The 18,511-nt window shown below is 37.4% G+C and overlaps 2 protein-coding genes across 2 annotated transcripts; one reads left to right on the top strand and one right to left on the bottom strand.

Moving 5' to 3' along the window:
* Nucleotides 1–861, top strand: LOC132562816 (keratin-associated protein 19-4-like). The gene is made up of 2 exons (XM_060227623.1): nt 1–58; nt 617–861. Exons 1-2 carry the CDS (start codon nt 1–3, stop codon nt 859–861), a joined length of 303 nt encoding a protein of 100 aa, XP_060083606.1.
* A 1,408-nt stretch (nt 862–2,269) lies between these two features.
* Nucleotides 2,270–17,821, bottom strand: LOC132562725 (cytochrome P450 4A25-like). The gene is made up of 11 exons (XM_060227513.1): nt 17,636–17,821; nt 14,992–15,139; nt 13,325–13,506; nt 12,902–13,026; nt 9,544–9,606; nt 9,087–9,210; nt 7,431–7,563; nt 6,990–7,119; nt 4,091–4,369; nt 3,481–3,546; nt 2,270–2,390 (listed from the first exon to the last, which is right to left on the bottom strand). Exons 1-11 carry the CDS (start codon nt 17,819–17,821, stop codon nt 2,270–2,272), a joined length of 1,557 nt encoding a protein of 518 aa, XP_060083496.1.
* Between the last annotated feature and the right edge of the window lie 690 nt (nt 17,822–18,511).

The raw sequence follows: 18,511 nt of genomic DNA, 5'->3' as shown, positions 1-18,511 counted from the left end.
ATGGGAAAATTAAGTGTTTGTTGTGCTGTTCTGGTCTTCTGCTTGACCGTTGTATCAGGTGAGCCTTTATGATGTTATTACTAACATTAGTATATAAACACATACGTCTTTTAAGTAAATTCAAAAAGTTGTATTGCGAAAATGCTTTTAATATGATTTCCAACCAAACGTATTAATCAATATCATTACAAGATCTTCACCAGCAACAATAACCTTATGAAATGTATTCTATCTGGCTGAACAACATGTAATGAACAAAAAATCGTTTGCGAATGCATTTTTAATCTTTTGAGTAAATAACTATGTCCATTTATCTGTATTTACATTTAACTGGCTATGAAACGATACAAACAAATGAACTAGTAAGTACAACAAATGACATACACCTGGTTACCATTACAATGCCATAATTTTGAACATCGTCAGGCCAAAGTCCAAGCATAACTGGGAGGCTGTCATTTAAGGCCACCATAATTATCACAATCACAACAGTTCAATACTAAATTACAAGCAGTCGAATGTAAAGGGAAAACACCTACATGTGAAGCCGATATCTATATTATAATACCAACTGGTTATATAATTCAATGTAACATTTTTCTGTATATTTGAACAGCAAGTTACCCCTGGTATGGAGGCTGGGGTGACGACGGATGGGGATCTGACGATGGTGGCTATTTCCCCGGTAGATTCGGTGGCATGAATTCATATTGGATGCCAGGTATGGCCAGCGGATACGGAAACATGGGAGGATGGGGAGGCCCTGGAGGGTACAGCTATGGTTACAATATGCCCATGTCATACGGAGGCTGGGGTTGCGGAGGATGGATGGGAGATGACTACTGTGGATATGATGGCTGATTCAATCTTTTCATTTTCCTTCCAAAGGTACAGTTCATGTACAAGATGATCAACAATAAAAGTAATCAAACTTATACATTCGTGGCAATTTACATTAATCTTCGTTTCCTAGTTTTTTCTTATAAATGTATTTTCATAAGTACTCTTTGCAGGCATGAAGTGTGGAATCGTTATATCACCATGCTGAGAATATGAGATCATTATATCACCATGCTGAGAATATGAGATCATTATATCACCATGCTGAGAATGTGAAATCATTATAACACCATGCTGAGAATATGAGATCATTATATCACCATGCTGAGAATGTGAAATCACTTCAAAACCATTCTGAGAATATGAAATTAATTAATTTAAAATTACTAGTCATTCCCAAAAGTTTTTGAACAGCATATTGTTACAAAATACATGGTATTATATTGCAGCATATCTTATGACCAAATGTATTCATACTGACATGTTCTGGTAATAAAGCCTTTAATATGCAGGTATGCTGAGGTCCAATCATTTTTATTGATATCCATTCAATCAAAATGTATTTATTTACAACGGATATATAAACTACTTACCAAGTGATAAGATAAAAGAGAAACAGCTTATGTTAAATATTTGTGTGTACACACTAGTGTCACTCTACCATACAATACTAGCAAAAAACATACAGTTTATGTTGTACGCCACGTAGCATAACGGTATTGAAACACCAGATTCTTTCTGATTTGATTTTTCCAGATAAAACATTTTGGACGTAACATCAATCATTGTGTCAAGCTAGAAGATACCTCAGACTTCGGAACAAGATTAATCCCCAGCTGTGGAATGGATGTGTTCCATTGTTTACCATTCGTGTTATTTCATTAAAATTATGTTTTTGATAGCATGGTTTTATCTCATATATCTTAGGGCCGACCATGATAGACTACTGTGTCCAGATAAAACAGATCGCAATAAGAAATTACCGTAAGTGTTATGAAGGCAAATTGTATCCGAAAGATCTGATAATGAGAAATACAAGAACTATTTTGTTGGTTAAAAATGTCGTTGTGTTTTGCCGATATTTTCGTCATTTAATGGAGACGTACTTATTACTTGCCTCCTGTCTTGTGATAAAATACGAAACCGTAGCAAAAAAAGGGGGGGATCAAGAACATACCGACATAATCATAATCCACACACAAATTCCATTACACAAGAGCAAAACATGAACAAAAGAACGATTTACATGGAGACTTCTGAAAAAGTACAAGGATAATAAGACCAGGTCTTCCGGAAGAGTAAGTGTCTTCTGCTTCATCAAACACTCATGCCATATGAACCTTGGTCAATCCTATTTAGTAATGTCACGTTTTTTATATCCTTGACCGATTTTAATGATAATGGCACGCATTCACTGAATAAGGGAATGTCACTGTTGGCCTGTTGTAATCTTCCTTGGCTTGAGAATAACGTGGACTCCTTGCTCAGCTCTCAGGACAGCGCTCAGTTTTTTCTGCACCTTGTGTTCACAGTCGGTCGATAGCGTGTATCTATAACAGAAATGCTTATATGTATATCAATTGACGGGGTCGAATGATTTACGTCTATTACATACATAAGAAACAAAGTCAATTACAATAGGGTTTTTTAGTAATCCGTTGTAAAAATGACGATAAATTTATAAACTTGATCACATCGACTACATATCAAGTACCTAGGCGTTGTTAGTTCCATGTATGGTCGATATCACATAGAGTAGTGTCACGTTGGAATGGACCTCACAAGGTGTCCGGAATATTATACTTCATAAATAACATGTAATATATGTGGCATATACATAAAACGTCCATACATGTGTTATTTTTTTATCATTCTGGTTCCTGATTTCACGACAAACCGGAAATATTTGACCTTGACCTTAAACTTTATGTACTTGACATTTGGACAAAAGATTTCTATCTGAACACTATTGTATCATAAGTTTGATCATTTCAGTTTGATCAACGTAGGGGGAGGGTGTTCTGTGGGTGGTACAATCTTTACTCTATACGAGTTGCCTCAGTGATGGCGTAAGATGTACCGACTGCCAGGTAAGTGACCGAATCGCTTGAAGAAGCAAGACCATTTCTCTCGCTCAGGTCGAGTGGGTAGAAAGTACACGAAGCAGGAAGCTTGTGGCAATTAAATAAGATATCTATCTGTATTCCTCATGTATCCTATATGCTATTTGCATTTAAAAATAAAGAAATGAAAAAAAATTAAATTGCTTAGTTGGTCGATCCAGTCTCGTTCCTTACTGTACATGTAAGCAAAACGTCTTTCCTTGTACATGAACTTACCTATGTATGTAAGTAAAACGTCTTTCACTGTACAAGTACTTACCTATGTATGTAAGTAAAACTGTTTTTCCTAGTACAAGTACTTACCTATGTAAGTAAGTAAAACGTCTTTTCTTGTACAGGTACTTACCTATGTATGTATGTAAAACTTCCTCGGAACCGGTTTTAAATACAATCATCACAAGTTCATTTTCTTGATAAGCATTGGATGGTTTTCTTATATTACAAAGGATACTTACATATTTACTTATGAAGATGATTGGTAGATATAATTTACTTTATCTATGCTATTATGTATTACCTCTGCAGGATTCTTGCGATCACAGTCTTTTCCTCGTTCATTGCAAAATGTTGACCAATACAATTTCTATAATAGACAAGATATGGAATGTTTATGTTGATATACCTATTTCGTTAACGTTGATTGTTTAGACAATTGTCCTTGACAACTATTAATAGGATAAATATTACTTTGTTGACATTGGAGCTTGTAATATTACTTTAATTATAGCAGTGTTGATTGTTAATGTCAAACTCGTCATAGATAGTATATTTTTATATATTTTCCAACAATCATCCCAACATCTTTAACAGGACCACATGATTATAATAAAGAGAAAAATTAATAATACAGAAATATATATTTCGTGTTGGTACCCGGATTTCTTTTTAAAACTAAATGTGACAAGCCCTTATGTGCACGAATGAAATGAACTATGAAATTTGATACATAAAATCAAAGACTTTTTCTGTGTAAACCAGATACTTTATAGACTTGACGTGGGCTACACAATTAATAAGATCTAAATAATTAAAAATGTTCTATTAAACTTTCAACGCATTAAAAATATTTACACACCATCGCCAAATTTAAACTTTAATGAAAGATTAATTTTTAGAAGTACACATGCCTCGACCCAGCTGAAAACGGAACAAAGCTGTATGTATCTAATTCTCTGGCGGCGCCATGTTGAAATCGATTTGGATCATAAACATCCGGGTCTGCCCACACATGAGGATTGTGATGTAGGTTGTAAAGATGTAAAGTAATAAGTGCGCCGTTTGGAAGGGTGCAGTCTTGCATTTTGATGTCCTTCGTGAGTCGTCTCTGTATAAAAGGTACAGGAGTGTACAGCCTCATCCCTTCCTTGATACACTGAGCAAGGTACTGAAGCTTCGAAAGGTCTTCCCTAGAAAACGCAACAGTTCTTGATTTCGTTTCCTAGTTTGTGATTTAAAATATCAGATACGACTCCTGCGTTCAAACAAAATCTTACTAGCAAAAGGAAATGACCTCTACATATGTACTTAGATGTATTGACAAAGTAATTGATATACAAATTGAAAAGGTCTCTGTGTACATGTTGATAAAGTTTCCGAAAATCTGATCCACATGTCCGATATTTTCATGATGATTCACCACTACATATCCGAAAATGGTGGCTCACCACCAGATATCCTCACATGGTGACTCACCATCAGATATCCTCACATGGTGACTCACCATCAGATATCCTCACACGGTGACTCACCACCAGATATCCTCACATGGTGACTCACCATCAGAAATCCTCACATGGTGACTCACCATCAGATATCCTCACATGGTGACTCACCACCAGATATCCTCACATGGTGACTCACTACATATATCCTCACATAGTACCTCATCACTAGATATCCTCACATGGTGACTTACTACATATATCCTCACATCGTGACTCACCACTAGATATCCTCACATGGTGGCTCACCACTAGATATCCTCACATGGTGGCTCATCAGTAGATATCCTCACATGGTGACTCATCACTAGATATCCTCACATGGTGACTCATCACTAGATATCATCACATGGTAACTCATCAATAGATATCCTCAACAGATGACTCACCACTGAATATTCTCACAGGATGGCTCATCACTGAATATCTTCACATGATGGCTCATCACTAGATATCCTAACATGGTGACTCATCACTAGATATCCTCACATGGTGACTCACTACATATATCCTCACATGATGACTCATCACTACATATCCTCACATGGTGACTCATCACTAGATTTCCTCACATGGTGGCTCATCAGTAGAGATCTTGACATGATGACTCATCACTAGATATCCTCACGTGGTGACTCATCACTAGATTTCCTCACACGGTAGCTCATCAGTAGATATCTTCACATGATGACTCACCACTAGATATCCTCACGTGGTGGCTCATCAATAGATATCCTCACATGGTGACTCACCACTAGATATCCTCACCAGATGACTCACCACTAGATATCCTTACATAGTTGCTCACCACTAAATATCCTCACGTGGTTACACACCACTAGATATCCTCACATGGTGACTCAGCAATAGATATCCTCACATGGAGACTCATCAATAGATATCCTCACCAGATGACTCACCACTGAATATTCTCACAGGGTGGCTCACCACTAAATATCCTCACGTGGTTACACACCACTAGATATCCTCACATGGTGACTCAGCAATAGATATCCTCACATGGAGACTCACCAATAGATATCCTCACATGGATACTCATCACTAGATATCATCACATGGTGACCCATCAATAGATATCCTCACCAGATGACTCACCACTGAATATTCTCACAGGGTGGCTCACCACTGAATATCCTCACATGATGACTCACTATTAGATATCCTCACATGGTGACATACCACGAGATATCGTCGCATGGTGACTCACCATTAGATATCCTCACATGGTGGCTCACCACTAGATATCCTCACATGGTGGCTCATCAGTAGATATCCTCACATGGTAACCCACCACTAGATATTCTCACATGGTGATTCACAACTGAATATTCTTACAAGGTGACTCACCACTAGATTTCCTCAAATGGTGATTCACCACTGAATATCCGCACATGGTGACTCACCACCAGATATCCTCACATGGTGACTCATCACTAGATATCCTCACATGGTGACTCACTACATATATCATCACATGGTGACTCATCACTGAATATTCTCACAGGGTGGCTCATAGATATCCTCACATGGTGACTCTCCATTAGATATCCTCACATGGTGACTCACCATGAGATATCCTCACATGGTGACACACCACTAGATATCCTCGCATGGTGACTCATCACTAGATATCCTCACATGGAGACTCACCAATAGATATCCTCACATGGTGTCTCACCACTAGATATCCTCACATGGTGACTCATCACTAGATATCATCATATGGTGACTCACTACATATATCATCACATGGTGACTCATCACTGAATATTCTCACAGGGTGGCTCATAGATATCCTCACATGGTGACTCTCCATTAGATATCCTCACATGGTGACTCACCATGAGATATCCTCACATGGTGACACACCACTAGATATCCTCGCATGGTGACTCATCACTAGATATCCTCACATGGAGACTCACCAATAGATATCCTCACATGGTGTCTCACCACTAGATATCCTCACATGGTGACTCATCACTAGATATCATCATATGGTGACTCACTACATATATCATCACATGGTGACTCATCACTGAATATTCTCACAAGGTGGCTCATAGATATCCTCATATGGTGGCTCACCACGAGATATCCTCACATGGTGACTCACCACTATATATCCTCACATAGTGGCTCACCACTAAATATCCTCACGTGGTTACACACCACTAGATATCCTGATATGGTAACTTAGCAATAGATATCCTCACAAGGTGACTCACCACTAAATATCCTCACATGGTGGCTCACTTCTTGATATTCTCACATGCTGACTCACCACTGAATATCTTCACATGATCTTCCTTTAGTGACGTCATCAATCTCCTGTTGAATTTTGGTCTGGTGAAATGGATTGCTGGCTAAAGCGTACAATGTCCACGTTATTGCACTGGCAGTTGTATCATGTCCTAAAAGTAGTCGATAAAGATTCGAATATAGTGCAAAGAAATAGCTCTTGATGAAATGTATAAATAGCGTATGTGTGAGGATTTTTAACCTTATTGTATTTATCTAATCTGCTCCAACGGAATGGGACACAACACTTTCATATGACTAGCTTTTGAATCATTATGCTGTCTCAGTTTACCCAGATTCATTTTTAAAAGATTTTTTTCTGACATATGTCTTATCAGTTTCTCATATTATGAGTTCAAATTGTAATATATATTAAGATTTGCAATCTCCCTTCACAAAATTTCCCAATGAAAACAAAAGTCACCCTCAAAAAGAAATGTATCCGCTTCATCTCGAATTTCAGCATCAGATAGTCCATTTCCAGATTCGTCTTTCGCACTCAGTAAAATGTCGAGGAAGTCTAGATATCGATTTTTGGGACTTGACTCCATTTCTTTCTGCAAGGATATAATGATAATTGTGCGCCATTTTACTTTCTTTAATTTAGTGTAAATGCGAAATGTATAATTTTAAAAGCCTGCCTGATCCAGATAAAATATCTATTTGATATTCTAGTATCACTGCGTTGTTTGTCACCAGCTGTTATACAGCGTTATTCCATTAATTATCAAACATGGCGCCGTGTCTGCTGTTGGTATGAAGTAGAACAATAACAGTAACACTAATAAGTATATGAATTATTCAATGGATTCAATCGAAATATCATGGATATGGACTTTATCTTAATAGGAACTAGTCAACATTATCAATTATTGTATCCTCCAATGGTTTTTATTGATATTGGTTCAATAGAGCACTTTCTGAGAAATCATTCAATTTCATATTGGAGATACTTTCGTTTAATTCGTGGGCGTTAGTAAACGAAACCGCATGTCCACAAATTGTTAAAATAAGTAGAAATAGATCTGTTTACCTTTATTTGTCCTCTAGATCAAGTATCTTCGAAATCGCATTTAAGTAAAAACACACACACAAACGAAAATTAAGCCCCGCGAAAATACTAGATTTTACAGCATGCAGTATATCACTTTTATGTCGTAGGGAATCTTGTTTCAGGTATTAAGTGGGATACATAAACAAGGTCTTTATTTTATATTTTCAAAGCATTAATATTTGATAATAATATTAAAGTTCCTATGACAACACAGTAAAACGTAAATAACGTATACAGAAACACATACCAAGGACAGACGCCATACAGACACCGCGCCATTCCATAAGCACACCGGTCCATCAGACCAGGTCGACTAAAATTGTTGTGAAGTGAAAGGTGAAAGATCACAGGTGACCTATTCAGGCCCCATGAGCCTCTTGTCTAAAGCCGATTATACGTCCTTTCAACAGCCAAGTTATGTTAAGACAGTACCATAAATCAATGGGCCCCGTGGCAGATGTTTTGATGGTGTCATTACCCAGGACCTTAAATACCCCTAATGCATTACGTGCACATGCATACATGTAGGTAACAATGTGATTTGATGGATGCATTGACAGGTAATACTGAGACGGGCCTTATCAGTACTGTCTGTTAATGTTTTAAAATTCATTTGAGAGATATTTACCATAATTACAAAAATGTCCGGTTTCAGTGTTAAGATAAATATTACAAATCGCACATTACATATCATTGAATAAAATATCGTTAAACCGTGTCCACATGCTGTAGAGTCACGGTCCGCGAACTTCTGTCCGTTTTCCGTAAGGTCCTGAATATTACCCACCGGGCATTGCGCAGTACGCCACTGACCATTTCCGGAAACACACTTTTTGAGAAACTTGAATCTTTATTTTTATGAAGTTATCTCAATGAATTTAAATAGATATCCACATTCTCTGTAGCTAATAGCCATGACTATCATGCCACATTAAAGTTGAGCTTCTATATAAAAGTTATTCATAAATAATGAATCATCATGATCATTGCTGTGTGAATATGTTATTCCAATCATCCGTGTATTACCAATGCTTGTTTCCGCTTGGTGATAATTTCTTCTGTCACGGTGTGAACAAAATCACAGTTCCGCCGGAAGCGCCGCCCTTCTGATGTCAGGTGAAATATAAAGTCCGGGTGTAACAACGGCATCCTGAAATAACATAGAACAAGATTCTTGAACTTAGTCTGATAAGAAAAAACACTGTTCCAACATCGTCCACTCCGGGACGCTGATTTAAACTTACTTCACATATACATAATTTACAATATTCCAGAATAACCAGGACGTTTCATCTACAAAGCATATTTCAATTTATCAGATTTACGTAACAGAAAGTTAAATCATTGTTCCGAGTTCTATTGAATGTATTGAGGTGGCAGTGACATAAAACGAAAAGAAATACCACGAATGTTATCTCTGCAATATATACGTATCTATACCTATGCATTACAGTAAGACACAAAGTAAACTGTCTATATGTACCTTGTTCTGTTTAGAATTGTTTGTGACAGTTCGTTGACTGCCTTAACGTACGGGTGCGTATTCCTGTAAAACATATACAACAATTACACCATTTTAACTATCAACATTAATCACTACGTATGAAATTATGAATCGGAACATTATTTTTGCTCCATTTCGATTCCTTTAGAACCCTTTAGCAATTAAAAATGGCCCATTACATTCTTTATCCACTCTAGACGTGAAACGGACATGCAGTGCTGTGATTAAAGACCACGTTGCTGGACGGTTTTAGAAAAGTCACATTAAACCAGGTAAAAAAATCTGAGAGAGGTCCATCAAGTACTTTTTTTCAAAAAATAAAGATAGCAATCTTAATGTAAAGAAATTTCATTTGCCATCTCAGAGGGATTCATACAGTACTTCTCCAGAAATAGCGATAACATAAATTGTTTACGGACCACGGACCATGGACGTAGGGCGATTTGAACAGCCCTTAATGATCAAAAGAATCGAGGTTTTTATTTTTACTCCTATTCGAAAGACATTTTTTCTTTCCAATTTACCTGTCTCAAATTTTGACATATCGTAGACATTAAAATAGTACTTAAGGGAGACAGGTGCGTCATTTGTCAGTATACTGCGGTATCGCGGGGAGGCCCTACTACCGTGTCCCACGAGTTGACACTGGTGTGAAGATATTTATAAAAGAGGTTCACCAGTTGCTCTATCGCCTGTGGTAACATTTTGGCTCATTCCCCGCACACCAACTCTGGCAACAGGAAAGTGTTTATATAGGGAATCCTTTGAAGCTTAAGTTAAAGTCTGTTTCAGAATGTCAACTTATTTTGTAAATAGGATACTTATATATCAATTATGAAAAAGATGTTTCTATTTGTCTTAATTAATTGTAACACTATTTTAAGCATATATCAAAGTAAATAGTTATTAAATATTAATATGAAATATTATTATTCATTATTTAATTATTATCATGTAAGATTATGTTTAATTAATAAATAAAATTCATTAAGTCACATTGATATACTGGTTTCAGCAATTAAATTGAATTGGAGGCTCTATCCACGATGAAGAAGCTCGGATGCTGAATCAGCATAGGTCATCAGGTCGATCGTCCCAGTCTGATGACGGTCCTTCAAGGTGGTCAGGCGTTTGTCAATGTTGGCGTATTTCTTCTTCCGGAACCTCCTGCATCTCTCAGAATCCGACTGATGTCATTCATGTTCTGTATGTCCTTAAAGCCCCAATATAAGTAAAAATTACTAAAAAAAAAACAACTTTATCTTATTTTCCCCGTAATATATGTAACAAAACAGAGACTTTCCTTTAATTAAAGCAAATAAAACTGACTGTTTTCAATTTAAATAAAAATTGAAAAAATCGCAAAATAAACAATGTGGGACCCACAATAATTCATACATTACCGCTCGTAGCGATGACATTGCGCATGTGCATATTCCGCGTGTGTAAACATGGCAGACACAGTACAAACGTTCATCAGTCGCTTCCTTTTTTTCCAATCATACATCAGGCCAATTCTGAATTCTTACGTTATAATTGTGCGTCGTATCATTTCTAAACTAATTATTCCTTCTAATTATTTTCCAAAAACTGAATGTTTATCACAGGAATACCTCAAGTCTTCGCAAACAATGTTTGTCTACAAAAACTTACCGTAGACATATCTTCATGTGCTTCCTCTATAAGTAGAAACCTCAACTCTCGCGAGATCAGGTCATGAACTTTCCGACGTGGTTCGGCAACAATCGTAACTTCGATGGCGGCGTGTTTAAAATGGAGGTGTGTTTACAAATAGCGAGTTTCAACTGCTCATATATCAATATTTTATGCACAGTCATGGTAACTATTTTTTGAATAACTTAATTTTAACTACATCTTAGAGAATATCTCAATAATTATGTGTGATTCTACACTAAATTTTTCGTGAATGTTACGTATATTGGGGCTTTAAGCGTCTGGATGACGGTGTAAATGCTGGGGTGGGCATGCAGTACCTTCTTCTTCAGGGTTTGTAATCAGGTTAATCAGGTAATGCGGTTTAAGAGGTGAGCAGAACAGCAGCTCGGTGTACAAGTAGTTTGACATCAGTGTTGTGTTGTCTGGAGTCCGGATGACTGGGCCTTTCACCAAATGCACTGGGTGTAGCGGGAAAACATCCTTTAATGGTGATACCTTGGAATACACTTCGGATGGCAGTGTGTGTGGCTACCTCAAAATCGACGAAGGCTATAGTGGGTCAGGATGGAATCTGGAAGTGTGTCAGGTGGTCCTGTAGTAACGTGAAGAAACGGTTGTAGATAGCCTGGCTCTTTCCAGGAAGTAGTGCATATACAACTGGGGTTATGATGCCTTCAATCTGTACATAGATGCTGTAAATCTGGTGAAACGTAGTTAGACAGGTGTAGAATTTGCCACCACAGAAGAATGTGTCAGATGCTGCAAGTTCGGCCAGGTTCTCTGATTTAGCGAATGCGAGCATCCTGTTGTTCTGTTCACCGTCGTCAGAGAGCAGAAATGGTTCGCCTGTAGATGTTTCTGGTTCATGATCTGTTTGGCTACAACACTGGCTGGGTCTGAGGCGTGGTTGTGTTGATTTCTTCCAAAGTTAGCTGGTATGTTTTCTGCAGTCGAGAGGGATGCTGAACAACCTGAGGTCGAACATCTCCAGAATGTCCTGTTGCCGTTCCTTCGAATCTGTCTGTAGATGAATTCATTACGCGAAAGGTTCTGTCAGCCTCTTCTGTTGGTGATGAACTTAACGTTGATCTGAGCGTTAAGATTAACCAATATATATGAAAAAAAGTTATGATAATTCACCTTTAACTGAAAAAGTACAAGATCAACTAATATATGCGTGACAAAAGTTACGTAATAAATCAAGCAATGAGAAGTTGCTTCTACGTGCAGATTGAAATATAATAGTTTTCCAAAATGTACTGGGCTTTTATACATTTCTCATTGAACGGCTTAGGATTGGAACAGTCTTAACAAATATATTTGATTCCTTTATTTTACCGTTATTAACAGATTTCTAAACAGTTATCAGAACTTAATTATCTGATTTACCTGTACAAGTTACCTGTACAACAATTCTGCACCAGACTATAACTCATTATCATCACAACTGACCTCCTATATAAATATGTCGTCATAGGCAGAGTTGGTGTTCAGGGAAGACCCCAACGTTTTCAAGAGCAACTTTAACCCGAAGTGGGATATCGCCGAATTTTAAAAAAGAGACATTCATAAGGAATTTGAATTTTATCTAAATGGGTTGTTGAAAGTGACCTACATACAACAAAGGAATATGTATGCTATGAATAGCTGTGTATCCTACCCTTTAATCTGGCAGTCATTTTCGTATGAAAAAGCACATCTCAATATAATATCTAGGGTACACATGCTGACGTTACTGAAGAGTTCCAAGCTCTTACCATCCTTCACGTGATCTGCCATTTTATTCTGATTCATATGAAACACAAAATGTAAAGTCAGTGTTATACATTGCAAGGCCTTAACGTGCACATTACTTCAATGTTTATTGATTTAATCAAAATTTAACAACCAGAATCTGTTGATTTTGGAATGAAAAAATAAATTTTCTTTTCAATATTGATGTTTCATGTATTTTTGTCTAATACAAACAAGGAAAGAAACTGTATAACAGACAAATGCTAAAACAAAACAAACAAATATGCAAGCAATACAGAGAAAACCAAAGGCAAATATAATGCCCCAGCACTCAGTATTTATGAATTACCAACAGGAGAGTGGACGCCTCGTTATAAATCCCAACATACGGCCGCAGGATGTCGAAGTGGAAGGCTGGGGTAAGTAGCCGCCGTGACCGTGCCCATCTGTCACCGTTACTGACAAGAAGGCCTTCCCCAAGCCATGGCAGCAGGTATTCGTACGATCCAGCTAGTCCACGCGCCTTGGGTTCTGTCAAGCATATTGGTGTGTATTCTGATAACCCTCGACAAATCTTATTTTTTCCACATACTTCAAAGGGTGTATTGTAGTTGTTAGGGTTGGGATACGTTTATCTCACACATTTCACAGGGTGGTACCCTGGTATCTAGGGGGTGGGATACATTTATCTCACATATTTCACAGGGTGATACCGTGGTATCTAGGGGGTGGGATACATTTATCTCACATATTTCACAGGGTGATACCGTGGTATCTAGGGGTGGGATACTTTTTTCTCCCACCTCTGCCCATGTAGGATAGACATGTCCCATGTGGAACACCCATGAAGGATAAATCTATCCCACATGACTGCACCCGGTGACCTCAGTCGGCCATCACAACGGACTCAAACCGACGAGTGGATGCTTTGTTTGCAGGTTCCGTAATGCGCGACTGTAACATCACAGTTAACATTAACTATAACAATCCTTGTCCAGTGAACACAAATAAACGTCGGGGGATCATCTATGACTCTGATTCTGAATGAACACACACTGACTCACACCATTGCAATTTTTCGCGCGCATAAACAATTGACGTCATTATAAACTGGGAAATCCCCTTTTTGTCCATGACATCGTGGCAAGCCTACCCTACCTTAATAAAGGATACGGAGTTAAATGTTGTTCAATACAAGTATTTCCATGTATCTATCGTTAATTAGAATATTTAATTTCCAAAAAAATAAATATTTCTAATGGTTATTCATATTGCGTTTGTAGTCTGTCATTTTGCTCTCGCGGAAGAATGTAGAATTTTGGAAACGTGAATGGTGATATCCATGCGCCATTCAGACACCGTGGGATTTTTTTTTTTTTTTTTTTTACGTCGTGGCGGAAATAATGGGATGGGAGAAAAATAATCGACCCCTACCCTCAGAGGATGTGACAGAGAAATATCCAACCCTCGGGGTAATTTTTTTTTGTAGTCTAACCCTCGGCAGAGCCTCGGGTTAGACAACAACAAAAATCACCCCTCGGGTTGGAGATTTCTGTCACACCCTCAGGGTAGGGGAAGATTCTATTAATCTCACATATTTCACAGGGTGATACCGTGGTATCTAGGAGTGGAATACTTTTATCTGACATACTTAACAGGGTGATACCGTGGTATCTAGGGGTGGGATACTTTTATTTCACATATTTCACAGGGTGATACCATGGTATCTAGGGGTGGGATACTTTTATCTCACGTATTTCACAGGGTGATACCATGTTATCTAGGGGTGGGATAACTTCATCTCACATACTTAACAGGGCTATCCCCTAAACAGGTATATATAGACATTAATCAGACATCTTTTACGTAACTTTTTCATCGCGCGGTCTACACGAACATTGCCAGTAACTAGGAACTAAACATTTCCGTTACAGCTCAGTAATTCAAACGTTAAAGTAATAATCTCCCTTACAGATATTAAAATTGCTGTTCGATAATTTAATCCAGATCTCTTACCAGATGACTTCAGAATTAACTTTACAGAATCTGGATGATGAACGAATATATTTGGTACGAAAGGTCCCAGCCACATCCTGCAAACCCGAGGATTTTTCATCATTAAACCTCGGTGTAACTGTAACCTTCCCTCCGTATCGCTTGGAAACTGAAAAGATATTCACACGAGTACCCCTTCTTAAAAGTGGTCGTTTCTAATTATTTTCAACACAACATATACCAATACATTTGACAGCCTGATCATATTTCTATGGACTTCCATGAGAACACATTTTTCTGTTTTTTTTTTTTAAATGTGTGCTATCAAAATTATTTCTGTTTATATGTCTTCTATTCACTTTGACTATCTTGATTTACGTGTAAAAGAAAATATCGCTCGAATTCTGATTTTTATTTTTAGGCAGCAGTTATCATTATCAACATCAAATGTGTTTCTTGGAGCGTTAACATTCTTCAAAACATGCGGGCGATATATCTACATTGCACTAGAAATGCTTTGTCGCGAGTAAGTGGTATATTATACAAAATAACATACACCCATTTACAAGTCAATTCAAAAATCTAAAAGTGTAATTACAGATCCATCACGCGAAATATTCACAGTTTCGACAGACGGACATGAAAATTTAATTTTTAATTTTCTAAATTTTGACAAGATGATATCAAATTACATTCACACGGTCTCACACTCACAGATTATATATCAAACTGATTATCAACATCATTATCATTATTTAATACCATCATGACATCATCATCATCATGCATAACATAAGCAGTATCCATACATCAGTTTTTTATCATCATAACCTACGTGATGTCAATTGAAGGATTGTCATCCAAAACGAACTTTAAAAGTTGAGAATTATTCTCCACTCCTTCACTCATATTCACACATTAGCACACATCCCTCGTCCCATGGTGTTTAGTAAAGCAGTACCTAGATAAGCAAGAGAAATCTTACAGACTTAAACCTTTGAGAGAAAGAGAGAGAGAGAGAGAGAGAGAGAGAGAGAGAGAGAGGGGGGAGAGAGAGAGAGAGTAGGGGGGAGAGAGAGGGGGAGGGAGAGAGAGAGAGAGAGAGAGAGAGAGAGAGAGAGGGGGGGGGGAGGGAAAGACAGAGAGAGGGACAGAGACAGAGATGGGGGGGGGGAGAGAGAGAGGGATACATATATATATATATTGAAAAATATTTTCAAAATAAGCGGTATACATATAAAAGGTTGTGAAGGTCTTTCCGAATGAAACTCGAAGTTTCTATAAAATCATTTCACTGATGTCACTAGCCCATGGTAATATAGAAAGTCGGTATTAATTTTAAAATGTCGCAGAAACTCATCAAATGTATAAAATCATTTGTTTTTTTCTATCAAGACATTCAATGTAAAAACTCCAGTCCTAGTTTAGTAGTCAAGTAAAGATCAACAGCTCTGAAAAATAACGTTATGATTAATAGAAGTTTCAAACTTAGGAAATGAAGATATGCATCATATGTTAATATAGTCTCGGTAAGCTGTTTGATTTAAAGGTCTGGACTACCGTGGTATTGACCAAAATGCTCCTGAAACCAAACCATACGTTGACAGAAAGAAAGGTTTTATTCAGGAGGGGTATAATTGTTGTGACAGCTAGAACGCTATTTAGGCATTTAAACATATTGTATTACACATAACAGGAACGCGGTTTACCGCAATTACTCCCTGTTAAATCTTACATGTCACAATGCCGACATCGATGTCGGGGTGGGGAACCGATTCCATTAGAAGCGCTATCAAATTTCATACAACTGTTGTTAAAAGGTCCGTATTCTCTGTCCTTGTAATATACACATGTACACGTATGTGTCTTGCTTGGATGTGAGCTATCGTAACAAAATACTTCACAGTGATATCTATGAAAAGATCTGTGTTTGTATAGAGCAAGCCTGTAATACTCTCCCTTAACTATTTGGCATTTTATCTAATTGTACTGCGCTGTACGTTAAATTCTTCTTTAACATCACATCACATCATTACATCACAACACCGCTTCATGATTATCATCCTCCCGAAACGCGTTTGAGGTGGATATTAATTTGGGTCCGTCCGTCCGTCCTTCCAAGTTCTTTCCGTCTAAAACCTCAAAACCGATCAACTCCACTTCACAAAACTTGCTGTATATACTAAGTTAGTGCAATATTTGTGCCTTTTTATATTGACGACATTTTTCTGTTACCATGGAAACATAACCAAAAACACAAAATTAGCGTTAACTTTACTTTCCGGTCTACAACCTCGAAACCATCCCACTAAACACAACTTTCTGTATATATTAGGTTAGTGTCTTTGTTGTGCCTTTTCTTGTTGAGGATAAATAGTATTCTGTTAAATGTTTGTGTAAGCCGCCTTGTAATAGTAAGGGACTGAAACCGAATTGTAGTGCGGTCATACTGAAAGTAACCCTACAAAGGTTTTTTTACCGATATCGGTCGAATCAATCTCCACGATACTACAATACACACACAGACAATGAAATTTACACGAGAAAATAAAACGGACAAAAGGTGTTACTTTCCATGTATTCAATGTGAATAGAAATTGAATTATAACATTTGGTATTCAAACCTCCATGGTATATATTGTATACCAAACACAACATGTATTACCTTATGTATATTTCCCATAAGCCAATGGTAGTCTTTGTCCTCGAATCCTGGAATTTCGTCATAACGTTTCTTCATACTTCGGTAACTGCTCCACAGTGTCAATGCCTTTACTATGGAGAACACACCAGCTATGACGTAAATGAGTTGTATACCCAGTGACGTCACGCTGACTTCTATCACAGCCATGTCTGAATATGGATATATAATCTGCAAATAATTATTCAAAACTTTTCAGTTATACAACTTTGTAACAGAGGTCATTATTTATTTCAAGCTTCCGCTAGGAATCGAACCTGAAACACCTGGCTTACTAGTCTGACGCTCAACCAATCGTGCTAAAGAGAAGTTCTCTCTAGCCGAGTGGTATTTTGTGGCTAGTATTTTACCAGGGTTACAATTTAATCTAAATTTCTGTAAGATTATCATTTCAACTTCGTTTTATTGTCATGATAAATATTACCGTTTGAATAATCACGATGGTTGTGACGTTTCGCGGTATGTAGTTTCTTCTCGTTACCTAGGTTGGCTTGCTGTATAATTACTTATCCTTTATCAGAAATCCTGTTCGAGGATGAAGATGTTCTTAGGGTAAGAGAGATATCTAAAACATCAGTTGTACGTACGTATTACTCCGTAACACTTATAACGGTGTACACCCATCGATTCGTATAGATACATACGAGTTGTTTCCCTTGGAAATCGTGTTATATAAATCGACTTGATACATAAACTGGGAAGACAAAGTACACGTTTATTAATATGCACAATGTGACGTATGTTCTAGCGAAACTGTCACATACTTTGTGTCGGATGATTAAGTGACAATACAGTACTTACAGATATAACAAATGGACGTGACAGTCGGCGTTATTTACA

Source organism: Ylistrum balloti, unplaced genomic scaffold (assembly GCF_031769215.1).
Source record: "Ylistrum balloti isolate Yb309-2 unplaced genomic scaffold, AGI_CSIRO_Ybal_v1 Utg369570, whole genome shotgun sequence".
NCBI classification, from domain to species: Eukaryota; Metazoa; Mollusca; class Bivalvia; order Pectinida; family Pectinidae; genus Ylistrum; species Ylistrum balloti.
This window is presented reverse-complemented; position numbering and strand designations above follow the sequence as displayed.